The sequence below is a fragment of the Lactuca serriola genome, chromosome 7 (genome assembly GCF_051521515.1).
Source record: "Lactuca serriola cultivar US96UC23 chromosome 7, Lser_US96UC23_V15, whole genome shotgun sequence".
Lineage (NCBI taxonomy): Eukaryota > Viridiplantae > Streptophyta > Magnoliopsida > Asterales > Asteraceae > Lactuca > Lactuca serriola.
The window spans coordinates 153,242,853-153,258,435 of record NC_136414.1 but is presented as its reverse complement, the minus strand read 5'-3'; the positions used below and the strand labels follow the sequence as shown (position 1 = coordinate 153,258,435).

The 15,583-nt window shown below is 36.5% G+C and overlaps 1 protein-coding gene across 1 annotated transcript; it reads right to left on the bottom strand.

Moving 5' to 3' along the window:
- Positions 1-4,346: 4,346 nt before the first annotated feature.
- Positions 4,347-7,939, bottom strand: LOC145061600 (putative LRR receptor-like serine/threonine-protein kinase At4g37250). The gene is made up of 2 exons (XM_079009134.1): positions 6,259-7,939; positions 4,347-5,154 (listed from the first exon to the last, which is right to left on the bottom strand). Exons 1-2 carry the CDS (start codon positions 7,844-7,846, stop codon positions 4,529-4,531), a joined length of 2,214 nt encoding a protein of 737 aa, XP_078865260.1. The 5' UTR covers positions 7,847-7,939; the 3' UTR covers positions 4,347-4,528.
- Between the last annotated feature and the right edge of the window lie 7,644 nt (positions 7,940-15,583).

The window sequence follows — 15,583 nt, the reverse complement described above, 5'->3', positions numbered from 1 at the left end:
TATAAGACGACACTTAGACTAAGATGACATGCATATTTCATAAAGTTTATTGCGTATATATATTTTTTATTATGATACTGAAACATGACATATAAAAATGAGTGTTATGGTGTCATTAAAGGCCGAGTTTTAGTAAGTCTTTTCAAAGGGAATTGATTTGTACACAACACTTTTTTTCCGTACACAACAATTTGTGTTTTAAAGTGTTGTATTGTATAACTCTATAATGCATAAATTGTTATGTATGACAAAAAATTGTTGTGTACGAATCAGTTCCCCTTTTCAAATCATATCTTAGACCACAATTAAGACCTTAACTCTGCTTGGAAATGGTTAATGGCTCCAAGCCACATTTTAGTCTTAATAAAGATGTCACGATGCATGATTTACTACTTTGAGGCTTAAAATCATAACAGGGCAAAAAGATGGTTAGGAGACTTACCTGAAAATTATAGTTCTCATGTGTCAATTGAAAAAAAATAATAAAAAAAAAAAAAAACAAACCCGATGGGAACTCAATATCTCGGCTTGCTCCTACTTACTAATTCGAGATTTTCTTTAAAAAAAAAAAAAATTCGTTGGTTTAAGTTTGATCATACCTTATGGAAATTGATTTGGCTCGGTGGCCATATGTATTTTTGAACCGCTAATTTGTAATAAGCGTGCGTACCATATGCAATATGTGAAATACAGTGTTTATTTGTACTTCAATCCTCATTTTAGACGTATTCAATTTATCATGTATGGAATCCTACTATCCGTATTCGTGTCATGTTAACGTTTTTCCTTTTTAATATTGGAATCCTACTACCCGTATTTTGTCCCTCTTGTAAAGACATATTATATTAATGTTTTTCCATATGAAATACGGGAATCGTACAACTCTTATTTTATTCTCGTATTATATTAATGTTTTTCTAGTAGGGACTACTACTTATCAAAGTAATGGTTGTCCCCATTTCAACCTCTTGTCCTTTAATTTCTTTTAGTTTTTTTTGTTGTTTTTGAGTATATCGATCATCTTACGTGAGAATCTATGTTGGTCTATGTAGGTTTTGGTTAAAATCTTGTTTTGATGGGAGGGTTTTTTTTCTTGATTTTCTTGGTTATCACTTGTTTGACATATTCCATGTATTGATTTTTCCTACATTTATTCTTTGATTGTGTTAGAAAACTTGATTTTTCTATATTAGAAAATATGTTTTTTCATCGACTTCGAACGCGTGTAAGGAGACTTAACGACATATTACATATCTAAATCAGAGTTAATGCCATGGCATTGTGTGTAGCTAGCAAATTGCCGACATCGACATAGCTGCTGACACATCACACATAGATGTTGACATGGGCCTTTATTCATGAACCAAAAGCGTTGATCACTTGAGTTCCATAAACATTATTATGTTTAAAAGAGTTTCCAATTATATTAACACGAAAAACATCTACTATAATAAATGAAGGTTTTTTTGTCACATGTCATCTTCTCCTTCATTTGGACACATGTCATATTCTAACATTTTTAAATTTTTTATTTTCCACTTGTCATTTTATTAAATTAAAATTCCACATTTAATATGTAAGGTAATATATATGTAAAGGTATTTATTAGAAATGGTTTATATATGTAATGTATCTAATACATTAAAACCTCTTTAATTTTAATAATTGAAAAGATTCATCATTTTTCTTATAAATTCAAACTTTTCAAATTGTTAATATTTCATATTTAATTTTTTTTTAATAAACTCATGTAATACATGGTCTCGCACCTAGTTTGTATATCCAATCATGATGAAGTGTATACAATTAATTCGATTTAATCCATTTCAAGAAATAGTTTTAAAGGTATAATAAATATATTGTCCCCTTATTCACATAAAAAATCAAAAACACTTACCCACTTAGACTCGAAGGAGTGGGAGTGATGTTTCCCTCACTTTTGGTGGGTTATACCGTTCTTTTCCTCATCTAAAAGTCAAGGAATTGGTGGGAAGCCCTTCCCTTATATATATATATATATATATATATATATATATATATATATATATATATATATATATATATATATATATATATATATATATATATATATATATATATATATATATATTAAGTAAAATAATTTTTTTTGCTTTATAATTATTAAATTAATATCAAACATAAAATTTTAATTAAAAATAAAAAACATTTCATTAAGTAAAATAAAAATTACATTAACCCATGTATTTAAATAAGTAGAAAAAAAACCGCAAAAAAAAAAAAAAAAAAAAAAAAAAAAAATCAAACAACCTACAACATAGTAAAAATTATTAATTAATATCCTAATTTTATCTAAACCTAGATACGTCAGTACTTGGAATCATCGTCTTCGTCCTCGCCTTGATCATCTGCATCATTCTCCCCAGCGTCACTCTCGGCGTCGGAATCTTCACTCTCGACGAACATATCAGAATCCTCATCTGATTCGTCAAACAAATCATCGTGAGATAACTCGTGGGGGGGCTGAATATGAGCCCTATAAATGTGCTCCACCAAATCAACACGAAGGGCCTAATGAATGTCGTGATTGTGTATTTCTCTTCTATTCACCCTATACTCTTGTGTACCAACGGCTACTACTTCGACATTTGGCAAAACTTCATTTTCGTTGTATCGGCATATCTCTTTTCCTTCGTCTTCAAGAATCATATTATGCAATATGATACATGCATACATTACATGTTGTAACCTTTTCACCTCATATGACCTTGCCCCGACCGTTAGTACTTGCCAACGTCTCTTAAGTACACCAAATGCTCGCTCCACATCTTTCCTGGCTGACTCTTGCACCTCTTTAAATTTTTTCCTTTTCGGGTCGTTAAGGACATGTAAACGATTTCATAAAAATAGACAAGGGAGGATATATATCGTCAGTAAGATAGTATCCACGCTTATATGCTACCCCATTTGCTTGAAAAGGTACATCGTGTGACTTCTAAGGTAGATATCGTTGAATACAGGCGACCGGTCTAGCACGTTGATCTCATTGTTTGCACCACCTGGATCAAAGAATGCATGTCATATCCAAAGATCATGTGATGCGATAGCCTATAGAATGATCGTCGACTCTTTGTGGTCGTCTCTCATGTACTGACCACGCCATGCGTTGGGGCATAATGACCAACTCCAATGCATGCAATCGATACTACCTAGCATTCCAGAGAATCCATGTTTGCCATCATGCACTGTATACAATTGGTGGATTGATAGTTAGTTTGCGTAAATATCGTTGTCTGTAAACCAAACAGATCGCTTTGCAGAACTTGTACACAGAGTCCTTCACGGTACGCTCTGACATCCTAAAATACTCGTCCCATTTGTCTGCGCCCATGTCGTATGCTAGCTGACGAATTGAAGCCGTGCATTTTTGAATGTGAGAGAAACCTTTTTTTCCCTTGCATCCATTTTCCATTGGAAATATGGAAACCGGCCTTCCAAATCGCCAACAATACGTAAAAATAGTTCCTTCCTCATCCGGAACCGACGTCGATACTCTACGGCGTAGACAACGTCATCTGCAAAATAATCTTCTATAAGACGATCGTGTCCGGCTTCGTGATTTCTATGTAACGGCGGCTTTCTTAGGTTAAGTCGTGCACGTGATGTTTCGCCAAGTCGGTTTTGATAGTATGCAACCGTTTTCGCCATGACGGAACTGATAAACTTAGCCTCCTCTACTGCCGTCGAATCGAATGATGAAGATGATGACATTTTGAGTAATATTTTTTAGAAAGAAATATAGAGAAATATAGATTATGGTTTAAAAAATGATAAAATGTTTGAGTATTTATAGATTAAGAAAAGGGAAAGAAAAAAAGAAAAAAAAAAAAATATATATATATATATATATATATATATATATATATATATATATATATATATATATATATATATATATATATATATATATATATATATATGTTAACGGCTATATAGCCGTTTGAGTAAAAAAGAATTAAAAAAAAAAAAAAAAAAAAAAAATCATCGGCCAATGGTTAGAAGAGAGAGAGAGCGGGACTCTCTCCCCCCACTTGCTTCCCGCGGTTTCTTTCCCGCACCCACGATGAGGTGTGCACAGGTGCGGGATCGGTTCCCGCTCCTTTCCCTCATCCCACTCCATCCGGCCTTATACAAATTATACAGAATACACCAAGCGGAGATAACCGTATAGATTTCATTTATCATGCATACAATGATTTGTGAAACTAGCTAAACGACCCCTATATAGTCTTTAAATAGGGCCAATATTATTGTTATTTACTTTAAATAAGGCCGATAATTAGAAAACCATCTTTCAGAACTCAGAATTGAGGGGCAGAGAAGCCAATATACTAGTTATAAACTTAAGAAATAAGCTCTACTTTAATCGGTTAATAAGTCGAACATACAATATTTCTAGGTCAACGTTGATCCTTCTAAATCTACCACATCAAGTGAATGTGTAAAGACGCCACCTTTGACATGCTTTCCATCGATCCCTTTAGTCGCTTTATAATGAGCATGGAATTTTTTCAATCACTTGCAACGCCTCTCTCATTGAAGGTCTCTTTAGTGGGGCAAATGACGCACAACTAAACCCTAACTTAAAACATGTTAAAAGCGAATCTTTTTTCTCGTACACCTCAGCAATAGTAAGCCCATCAACCATCTTTAAAATCTTGGTCTTGTTGTCTTCGAGGATTGATGAGTCCATGTTCCACTGAGTTAACTCGTTATTCAAGAACACCTTCCCTGAAAGAAGCTCAAGCAGAACGATCCCAAATGAGTAAACATCCCACTTCGGGGTCTTCGTTGACTCGGGGGCATGATAAGGGGATGTGTTCCCATGTGAACTGAGTGCAAAATTGTTCTTAATCGTTGTTTCTTCATGTGATGAAGTTGATCTCCTGTTTCCATAGTTTCGAGTTGTAAAACTTGTTTTACCTGATATGAGCCATTCTAATCCAAAATCACTAATTACAGGATCCATTTCTGATGTCAGAAGGATGTTGCTTGGCTTTATGTTACCATGGACATGTTTCTTGTCGTGAATATAGGATAGTCCCTTTGCAATCCCTTTTGCTATCTTGAGCCGGACATCAAAAGATAAATGGGATGCAGAAGATCCACCCATTTCTGAAATTGATAAAAACAATGAATGTTCGAAAAATCAACAATACAATTTAACAAGTGCAATCGCTAACAACTTACTATATATCTTTAATTATAATTACAGTTGTTTTATCAAATATTATAACTCTAAACGATATATTTTTAATGATAAAACTGATGTTGGAGATTGATATTAAAAAAAAACTTGCATATATGCAACGTACAAGAGAGTGGGGATGAAAATGTTTGGCATATTATTTGTTTTTTATGTATGGAAAGATAAGGTGAAATTGCAAAAAGCCAATCCTTTGAGAAGTGAGAACCACAAACAGATGCAACAGAGATATTCTATTTGTTTTCATATAATTGGAGAGAAGCATATATATATATATATATATATATATATATATATATATATATATATATATATATATATATATATATATATATATATATATATATATATATATATATATATATATATATATATATATATATATATATATATAATTGAAAATACATAACTTATGTTCAAAATATAAAATTAAAAAGACTAATTAGTGTATAGTGTATATATTAATCAAATCCTGCTTACCTATATATCTAACATGAAAATATATATATCAAAACCAGTAGATGTAAACTGTGGGTTGAAAACTATATCTATCCAATACTTTATTTTTGTTAAAACTGATGTATCTCACAAATTAATTTAAAGCCCTAGAACTTAAAACCGAAAATGTGAGATATTTTCAGTTATTCTTTCAATAACACAATATGATTATTTAAGTTTAAGGAAAATGATATAAAAATGTACTGAAACATAAACTTATTCTTTTATTCTGTGTTCTTGAGTTAGGAAAAAATAAAAAAATTAAACAATTTCTTGTTCTAATTGAATTGTCCAAAAGAAAAAAAAAACAAACATTTTTACAATTATATAATTTGTTTCAAATTTTCTTCTAATTAAGACCACAGGGTAATTTTTTTTGCTATATTAATTATCATATTATTTTTGTGTATTTTTTGCAGGTGGCAGATAACGGCAACGTAAAAACTTATGTTAGCAGTAGTAGAAGAATCTATTATGCTAACATGTGCAGAAAAGTATAGAGAAAGGTGGCGTACTGTAAGCAGCGCCGGCTAAGCTTCCATTGGAGACATAATCGTAGATTACAAGCTTCTCATCTTCTCCCCAGTAAAACCCACGCATCTTCACCAAATTCCGGTGCCGGAACTTACCAATTACTCTCACTATCTTTTCAAACTCCCTCATCTTCTCCACAGCACTCTCGCCAATCCTCCGAACCGCAAACGCCATTTCTCCGACACCACCACCGCCCACCACCGCCTTGTACATAATGCTCCCACGGCTTGAACCCAATATGTACGCCGACGCCTTCAACAACGTCTCCATGTCCAACTCTGTCTCCCCATCCACCATAACCAAACATCTCTCCTTCTCTTCGTTGTTCATGTGATTTTTATTATGATGATTTCTGTTGTCATGGTCACCCTCGGGTTCGGATTCAGTTGCCGTTTCCGATGTTTCGTCTCTGATTATGAAAGGCAAGCAGGAGCAAGAAGTTGCAACGCCACCTTTGGGTTCTTCAATATTGATTTCTTTCTTGTTTTGGTTCGTTTTCGTTTTCCGAAAATGGTATGCGTATAGGAAAAGAACAGCGAGAAGCACGATAGCAGCTATATCTCCGATAACAATGGCTGTAATCTTTCCGGGCTTGACTTTCTGGCCGCCGTGAGTATTCGACTGTCTTGCTGTTTTGGGAATGGCTGCAATGGCTGCGGTGGCGGTGGCGGTGGCGGAACCGTCTGATGTAACATTTGTCGGGATTGAATGTGATGACGGAACTGTGCACATTCTCTTGAGCGGTTTCCCACACAAATCCAGGTTTCCGGCGAAGTGCTCTTCTTTCTGATTGTATAAAGGCAGCATTTCAGGGATTTGACCCGTTAGAGTGTTGAACGAGAGATCAACGACGGCGTTTGCCGGAATATTCTCTGCAAATGTCAGATACACCGGACCCGAAAGCTTGTTGTTCGAGAGATTCAAATACTTCAACCTCCCTCCTCCAAAATCCAAAGGCAAAGTACCATTAAACAAATTGGAAGATAAATCCAAAACTTCAACATAATCAAACCCACCTAGAACACTACCGGAGAAATAATTATTATTCAACGAAACCTGACTTAGTTTCTTCAAAGAACTCAAACTCTTCGGTAACTTCCCGATGAACCCATTATGGGAAAGATTAAGAACCTGAAGACTCTGCAACGCACCTATCAACTCCGGGAGCTTGCCGGAGATGAAGTTAGAAGACAAAGAAAGTGTTTGGAGCTCCGAACAGTTGAAAAGCGAAATGGGAAGAGTGCCATTGATTGCATTATCGGAGAGGTCAAGAGAACGAAGGTGTTGAAGACGACCAAAATCGTCAGGGATGGAACCCAGAAGGTGAGAGCTTGGGAGTAGCAAACTGGTGACGTAACCGTATTGGGGTTCACAGGTGACGCCGGACCATGAACATGGGGTGGCATCAGCATGGTTCCAGTTTTGGAGAAGTGTAGATGGGTGAGAGAGAAGAGAGTTTTTGAAAGAAAGGAGGATGGTTCCATCGGAGTTGAGACCAGAAACAGAAGAAATTAGCACCGGAATGGCGAAGAAGAAGAAGAAGCGGTGAAGGAGAGGAGTTGTACTCATGATGATATGATTGTTGTTAGTCAATTTTCTGCCTCATAAAAATAGAGGCGCAAAGATATTTAAAGAGAGAGAGAGAAAGAGAGTGACTACTCTTTCAAGTTTAAGCACAAATTAAGGTATATAAAGAGAGAAAGAGAGAGACTACTCTTTCAAGTTTTATTTGTTTCAATTCTAATTTCCATATGAAAAGTACTAATTGATATAATGTGACCTAGTTGTTTAACTACTAATTACACGAGATTACGTTTTATTCCCGGTCTTTTTTGTTTGTCTTTAATTGGTAGATTTCATTTTACATAAGAGGTTACCTCTTCTATGTTTTGTTTTTTGATTTTAATTCTCGATACTTGTTTTTTATGCTTGTATTATAATTTTTACATTGTATTGTAAAGCTCATTTTGACTTGTTTGTTTGTATCATTTATACCCTATGTTGAACTTATCCCACAACTTGTTGGTGCTCATGTAGCCTTTCGACCACAATTTCGACCACAACGGAACACCATGCCGCTAAAGGCTGTCTAGTCGGCCCTGCGATTTGGAGACCCTAACGTGACAACAGTCAACAATTTTCATTTCCTTTCCCCACTATTTTTTTCGTTGGTTTTTAATAAAATGAAATATATTTTCGTTAACCTCCTATAAACACCTACTTAATCTCCAATATTTTTACATAGCCATTTTATTCTATATTATTAAAAAAAATTATATAAGTTTGATAACTGAAAGAGGAATCATCTTCGTTATCATCTTCATCTGGCCATTGGTCAATGGATAATGACACAATTTTTCACAACAAGCATAGGAGTATCAACCCTTATTTTGACTCATGAAGCTAAAAGTCTATGTCTAAAAAGGAGAAGAGTTGTTTTAAACATAGATCATGAGGTTGCACACGAATGTCTCATATGAGACTATTTTTCTAAAATGTCACATATGATGTTTATATGTTTAGAAGATTAGTCTTGATGAGCACACAACTATTCTAACAGACAGTTCATGATTTTGAGAGAGAGTTTCTATTTTATAGATTAACATGTGATACGAGAGATGGAAGAGCTTTACTTTATTACATAAGCGTACATCCACATTTCGATAAATAAGATATGGCATTGCCACCGACTCTTGGGATAAGTATTTAAAGAAGCCTAAGAAAACTTCACGTGAAAATATTTATAAGTTTTCTGAAGGTGTCATTAGACTTTATGACACATTATCTGTGTAAACCTACATGAAATGAAATTCAACAATTGTATGAGGCGCATGAAACCAAACATGGTTGTCTTATAATTCTTGGAACCTATTGGTTGTATGCATTGGGATGAACAAATTGCACTAATGCATAGTGATATCAATACATACGATACAATCGTCCACACCCAAATACAATTTTAGAAGTTGTGGTGTCATGTGATTTATGGGATTGACATGCATTTTTTGGAGTTGTCTATTTTAAAACATCAATGTTCTTGATCAATCGTTGATGTTCAACGACAACTTAAATAAATGGCACATGTGTATTTTTTTGAAGGTAATAGTGAACAATACAAGCCCATATTATCTTATGATGAGATATGTCCCGACTTAGTATGCTACATTTGTCAAATTAGTCACATGTCTATAAGATGAAAGTGAAAAAAGTCCAAGGCTTCAAAAGAGGCTACAAGAAATGATGTGGAACGAGCATTTGGTATCCATAAACAACATTGGCAAATAATGAAAAAACCTACGTGGGCATGGTCTCTTGAAATAATAAGAAACATAATCTACATAACATGATTTTAGAAGACAAAGGTTATATGGTTTGTATCAACGATGAAACCGATATTAAATGGTTTTATGCCCAAGAAAATATTTAGGAAATATATACCCAAGAAACACTTAATAACCTTCGATTAGAGTTGGCAAAACATATTCACTCCACTTAGTTATCCAATGACAAAGAATACTAGATATTTGTATTTTAATTTTTTTATTGTTATTATTTGAGTAAAATATATTTTTGGTCCCCATCGTACGTATAACATCCCAAAAATTATTTTTGGTCCCCATCGTACGTATAACATCCCAAAAATTATAAGGTAAAATTTTCATTTTTAATTCAACAAGAAACACCAATTATCTTTTTTCCAATCATTCAAAAGTATTTCAGAATAAAAACAGTTATCAGAGTACAATCCCAAAATCATATAGTTGCGGAAACATGGGTGGATGCGCTGCGATCAAGCAGGGCCCTTCCCTTCGAATCGGAAGTACCTGAAACCATAACCATAAAACTATAAGCACAAAGCTTAGTGAGTTCCCCAAAGTACCACATACCAAGCCTACAGTTGGGCTTAACCCTGAGGTATAATCCAACCCAATATACAGATATGGGCCCCACCCTAGGCTGTATTTCAACCCGATAAACACATATGGGCCCCGCCTTGAGGTATATTTCAACCCAATCATACAATAATGGGCCCCGCTATGGGGTCTATTTCAACCCGAAAATACAATAATGGGCCTCTCCCTGTGGTGTATTTCAATCTAGCATACAATCACATATAAGCTACATAGCAGCTATCATCCTAAATAATACAATAATGGGCCGACATTCGTGCCTTCAACCCACGGATACAGTGAGAATACTCACCTCAATCTGAGATAACCAAAACACACGCACTGCTGCTACCAAAATCCTCATATTAAACACAACAAAAATATCACTAATCAATAATTTAATATAATTTCCCAATATCCAAGGTCTCAAACCATATTCTATACTTCTAATAGGTAAAAGACCATTTTAACCTTATCATATCTGATCCAATAACCTATGGCCCAAACTCCAATAGACCCAAGGCCGAAAGGCCCAAAAGAAGACCTCGTGAGTACGCCTTGCGTACCCAAGTCGTACGCCATGCATATGGCCCATTTAAGCACAAGGTTCAACGCGCTAAATCTGAAGGATGGGGACTTCATGCAATACGTTGAGCGTACGCAAACATACACCCAACATACTCATCAGATTACCAAAACTTCATATTAAGCACTTAATGCTTAAGACCAAAACGTCCAAACTCAGATCTAACCTCTAAATAAGGTCTTCATCCATAAAGTAACCAACTTTACTCCTTTGCATGCCTTAATGGGACACAAAACCCATTTTTATCCATCAAAACCCATCAAGATGGTATTTTTTTGGTTCCTAATAACTCCATAATGGATAAGGTTTCCAACTTTATCCATTACAATGGTCCAACCAACCAAGATCTAGTCTTTAAATATCAAAGGGACCAAAAGTGGATCTTTTCCTACTAAAACCATTAAGTCCAAGTCTCAAGATTTTAGATTGTAATCAATATGATGTTTAGATGGATAAAGTTTCCAAGTTTATCCATAATAAGGTCACAAACTTTCAATATCTAAAATCTATGCACTAAAGTAAACAAAAGCTCATAACACCCAAGACTAGCTAGATCTATCAAATGCATCATCAAGATTCAAACTTTATACCTCTAAAAGAAAGATCAAGGTAAACAAAGTTTTGGATATACAAGCTCCAAAGTAACCAACACTTCTCCAATGAGATCCTTCTTCTCCAAGATGCACCAAGAACACTAAAAAGTACTTAAAAACACCTTCTTTTTACTCACAAGGCTCAAACTAGGGTTAGGGTTTCAAGGGAGGGTGTTGGAGAGGTGGAGGCAGATAATGGAATGAGTTTGGGGAAGTTGAGGAGCTAAAATAGGTCTCAAACCTCGAAAATAAGGTTTGGTCACTGATCGTGTGCGCCCAATGTACTCCTGATATGTCCAACATACTCAGGGATACCCTAGTACGCCCAACGTACTTCTCCGTACGCCCATCGCACGCAGCTTAACCCAAAATTACCCTAACTACAAATAGTCATAACTTCAACGTTTCAACTCCAATTTCGACGATCCTTATATCCACGGAAAAGTAATGAGAAGGTCTATAACCCCATCAACTCTCCTTAGTCTTAAAACTTTCCAAACATAAATCCAAAATCCATAACAGACCCAAACTATCGCTTTACGGTTATACCCTTGGGCTCCAAAGCACCAACCGAACTCTCGAATCACCTAATCTACATTACCCACATCCATATGGTTCATAATCTCTCTTTTCCACAAGGTTTGAAGCGTTATGATAACTGATCTTTGGGTCAAGGCCCCGATGAAACGATTCGAAACAGGGTGTTACAACTCTTCCCCTACTTAAATTAGATTTTGTCCTCAAAATCACCCCTTACCACCTTCCTGGCAGCCAGAAAACCCGACCAATTCCTCTCGAACCCCGGTCCATCGAAGAGACTGGCTTATATTCAAACCGACCTTCCAATGCTACCAACGAAACCCAACTTTAACAGAACTCATACACCCTAATGGAGAACGAATTATTGATCCACTAACTTATTCAATACAAAAAAAAACAGCACATTACTACTATAACTTCGAAACCCCCAAAACTTTACATGACCTCTTTATAGGCAGAACCATTCTAAAACATAATCAATAGATCCTCTCTCTGCAATCTCAACTGAAAGACATCCTTCCAATCCAAAATTATCCAACTGATACCCTTAGCGGGTAGAATCTTTGACCATAGCATGTTGTTGAAAAGATCTTTCATACAAGAAAAGGCGACTCCAAACGTGAGTCCCAACCCTTTGTGCCAACGCAGAACATGACTCACTTTCCGAAATCCAAAGACTTACACTTGCATATATCCGAAATCTTATGATTCCACGAAGACCTTCCACTAAACCAAGATATAAAATCCCCAATCCACCATGGAGACTAACAGTCTCACACCTAGTCCCACTACAAGGCTCCGACTAAGAGTCTAAATAATAAGGGCTTCCCTAGCCTAACCATCACACTGATACCAATCACTAACTATAGATTCATCCCACTCTAAACACGATCTAATACCTTGCTTAATCCAATTTCCATTGGGTCTCACCCACTCTAGCATAACCCTACGGGCCTCGCCCATAGGTCTCACCAGCCTGTACAATCGAACAAGCCTAACCTTCCCTTGGATCCAATGATCCTCATACCAAAACAAGATAAATCCTCTAACAATATTGTCTACCTCGACCTAGGCATGTGTTGATCCTTCCTCATCCCAACGCCCACTCCTGTATTGGCCTACCTCATTCCGATGAATGTTGCGACTATATCACAAACTTATAACACTTCCTCGTCAACATATCATCCTTGTGTATGCTACAGCTACCCCGTAGTCTTACAACACTCATGTATCATCCATGAGCCTGAATCATGGTCTTGATCTCCGTATACCATACCAAACCATAATCAAACATGGGTCAAACCACATTGACTACATCCCAATCAGGTGTTCGGGTCTTGCTTCGAACCCCAAATCCTTCATCAGATAAGAACAGGCACATAGGCTCTAATAAAACCCTCAACGTGTATCCAGTCACACATCTGCCATGCGTTACTACGAATACTCCAACCTATCATTGAAAGTTTCTGATCCTCAACCTTGTGTGTCCTCTATCCAAACTGCCACTTGAATTGGCTTCCTTTTCGAATAGGATGTGGGAATCTCCTAGGTTTCACACCTAATTTTATTCCCGGAAATCCAAACGGTTCTCCTGCACTTGGATATAACTACACCTTGCCAACCTTAATAAAAACAGTGAATAATGAATTCCCTTGCTGAAACTGACTGGTCACCAATCCAACATCCCACTTACCGAAGGGTCTATGCAATCCTAACCATATTCAACCGATACGATTTCAAAATTTCTTTGGCATTTCCAATGTGTAAACAAGTTCACACTACCTCCATCATCATCCTATTACTACCCTTCCTTCCCTAGCAATGGTAGCGATCAAACACAAAAGTCCTTCCATAAACGATCGTCATCCCTATCGAGGGATGCAACACTTCTAAACTCTAACTTCATTGTTGAACTAATCATGCTAATTTGTCTACTGGTATTCCAAGCGATACCCCTCAATTGTTTCCACCAATGACCCACAACAAACTACCTGACCATCTAAATCCAGCTCAATAAGACGTACCCACCATAACTCTTGACATGCAAAAATGGCATATATCAATGCTTAATAAAATCAATCGGGCAATAACAGAGAACTAAACCAAAGATAATGCTCTCCACACACAAGAACATGTATCCAAAGCACACACACACACACACACACACACACATATATATATATATATATATATATATATATATATATATATGTGTGTGTGTGTGTGTGTGCATATATAAATATATATATATATATATATATATATATATATATATGGTTAATAAGGCACGAAGAAAGCAAAAGATGACATACCCACGATAGAATGTGCTGGAACTCTGGCCTCCCCGGACTGAAGCTGCAATGCTCGAATCCTTTTTGTTGGGGCTTCTGCCTTACCCTTACGACCTTCAGTGATCCTCAAAGTAACTAGAGCATGTGCACTCACTGCTCCAACCATCACCCTCGGACAGTCGTCCTTATACTATCCTACCTTGTTGCAGTGAAAACACATTGGAACCGATCCACAAAAGAAATCCCTACTAAAATGACCCATAAGACCACAACTGAAACATCCTCCTCCTGTCTCCCGACATCCTCCTTCATGTGTTCTCCCACACTTGGCACAATGACCCCGACCCTTATGGCTTCCCAAACAAGAATCCTGAGTCTAGGTCTCTTCCCCCAATCCACTGCGATCTGAATCTGCTCTGACTTCCTCTTCCTGAGGTGCTCCAAATTAATCTCCTGCAATCGTGTTGTAGCTATCATGTCATTTAGGATCTTGTACCCTGTCAAGCTCAAAAAATCACCGATGTCATCCCTCAACATATCATGATACCTTGCATTTTATATCTCCTCGTCTGCCGCATATTATGGAACCAACAAAGCCCTCTCTTGAAAGAGGGAGTTTACGTCATTAACTGTCCAACCATAATCTTGACCTGAAAGGCCCCAATTTTCTCATCCAAAAACTCCATAATCATAGTGTGGTACGCGTACTAACACTCTTGCTTAATCTCCTTGATCCCATCCTTGATCGTACCAAAGATCACAGGAGTTTGCTCTAAAATACTGCAGTGGTCTCTGACAAGATGAACTCATGTACCCGCTCATCAGTCAGCTCAACACCAAAACCTGAGCCTAAACCAGAACCCTAACCTCCCCCACGAGTGCTCATCACCAGTCTCAAAAGAAACCAAACAATAATCAGAACATACCTAAAAATCCTCATCCACAGGCTTCCTAGATTCTCTATGACTCCCCTCGATTCGAGTATAGATCTTGTAATTTATGTAGTACAGGCCCAATACTACATTTCAAACCTATACATACTTTCCTCAAGATTTATCTCGAATCCTCTAAGTCACCTTCTCAAATCGGTACTCCAAGCACTTGCTAAACAGAGCAGCCAAACCCACTAAATCACTTCCTAGGCTCTTCTAGGTTCTGACCTCACCCTTCCATCAGCTGCTGAAGAACTCCCACTAATATCAGCTAACTACTTCATGAATATAATCACATGCCACAAAGCTTAGATAATCCTTAGAGTAATAGACTCAACCCTACAACGGTTAGACTTAAACGAGAGTTACGCAATAGAGTCAAACCCATCACTCTGAGATTATTTTACCTTCGTAACATGTGACTTGACATATTCACTTAATAGTTAACTCACATCACTAAGAGCTCCACAAAGC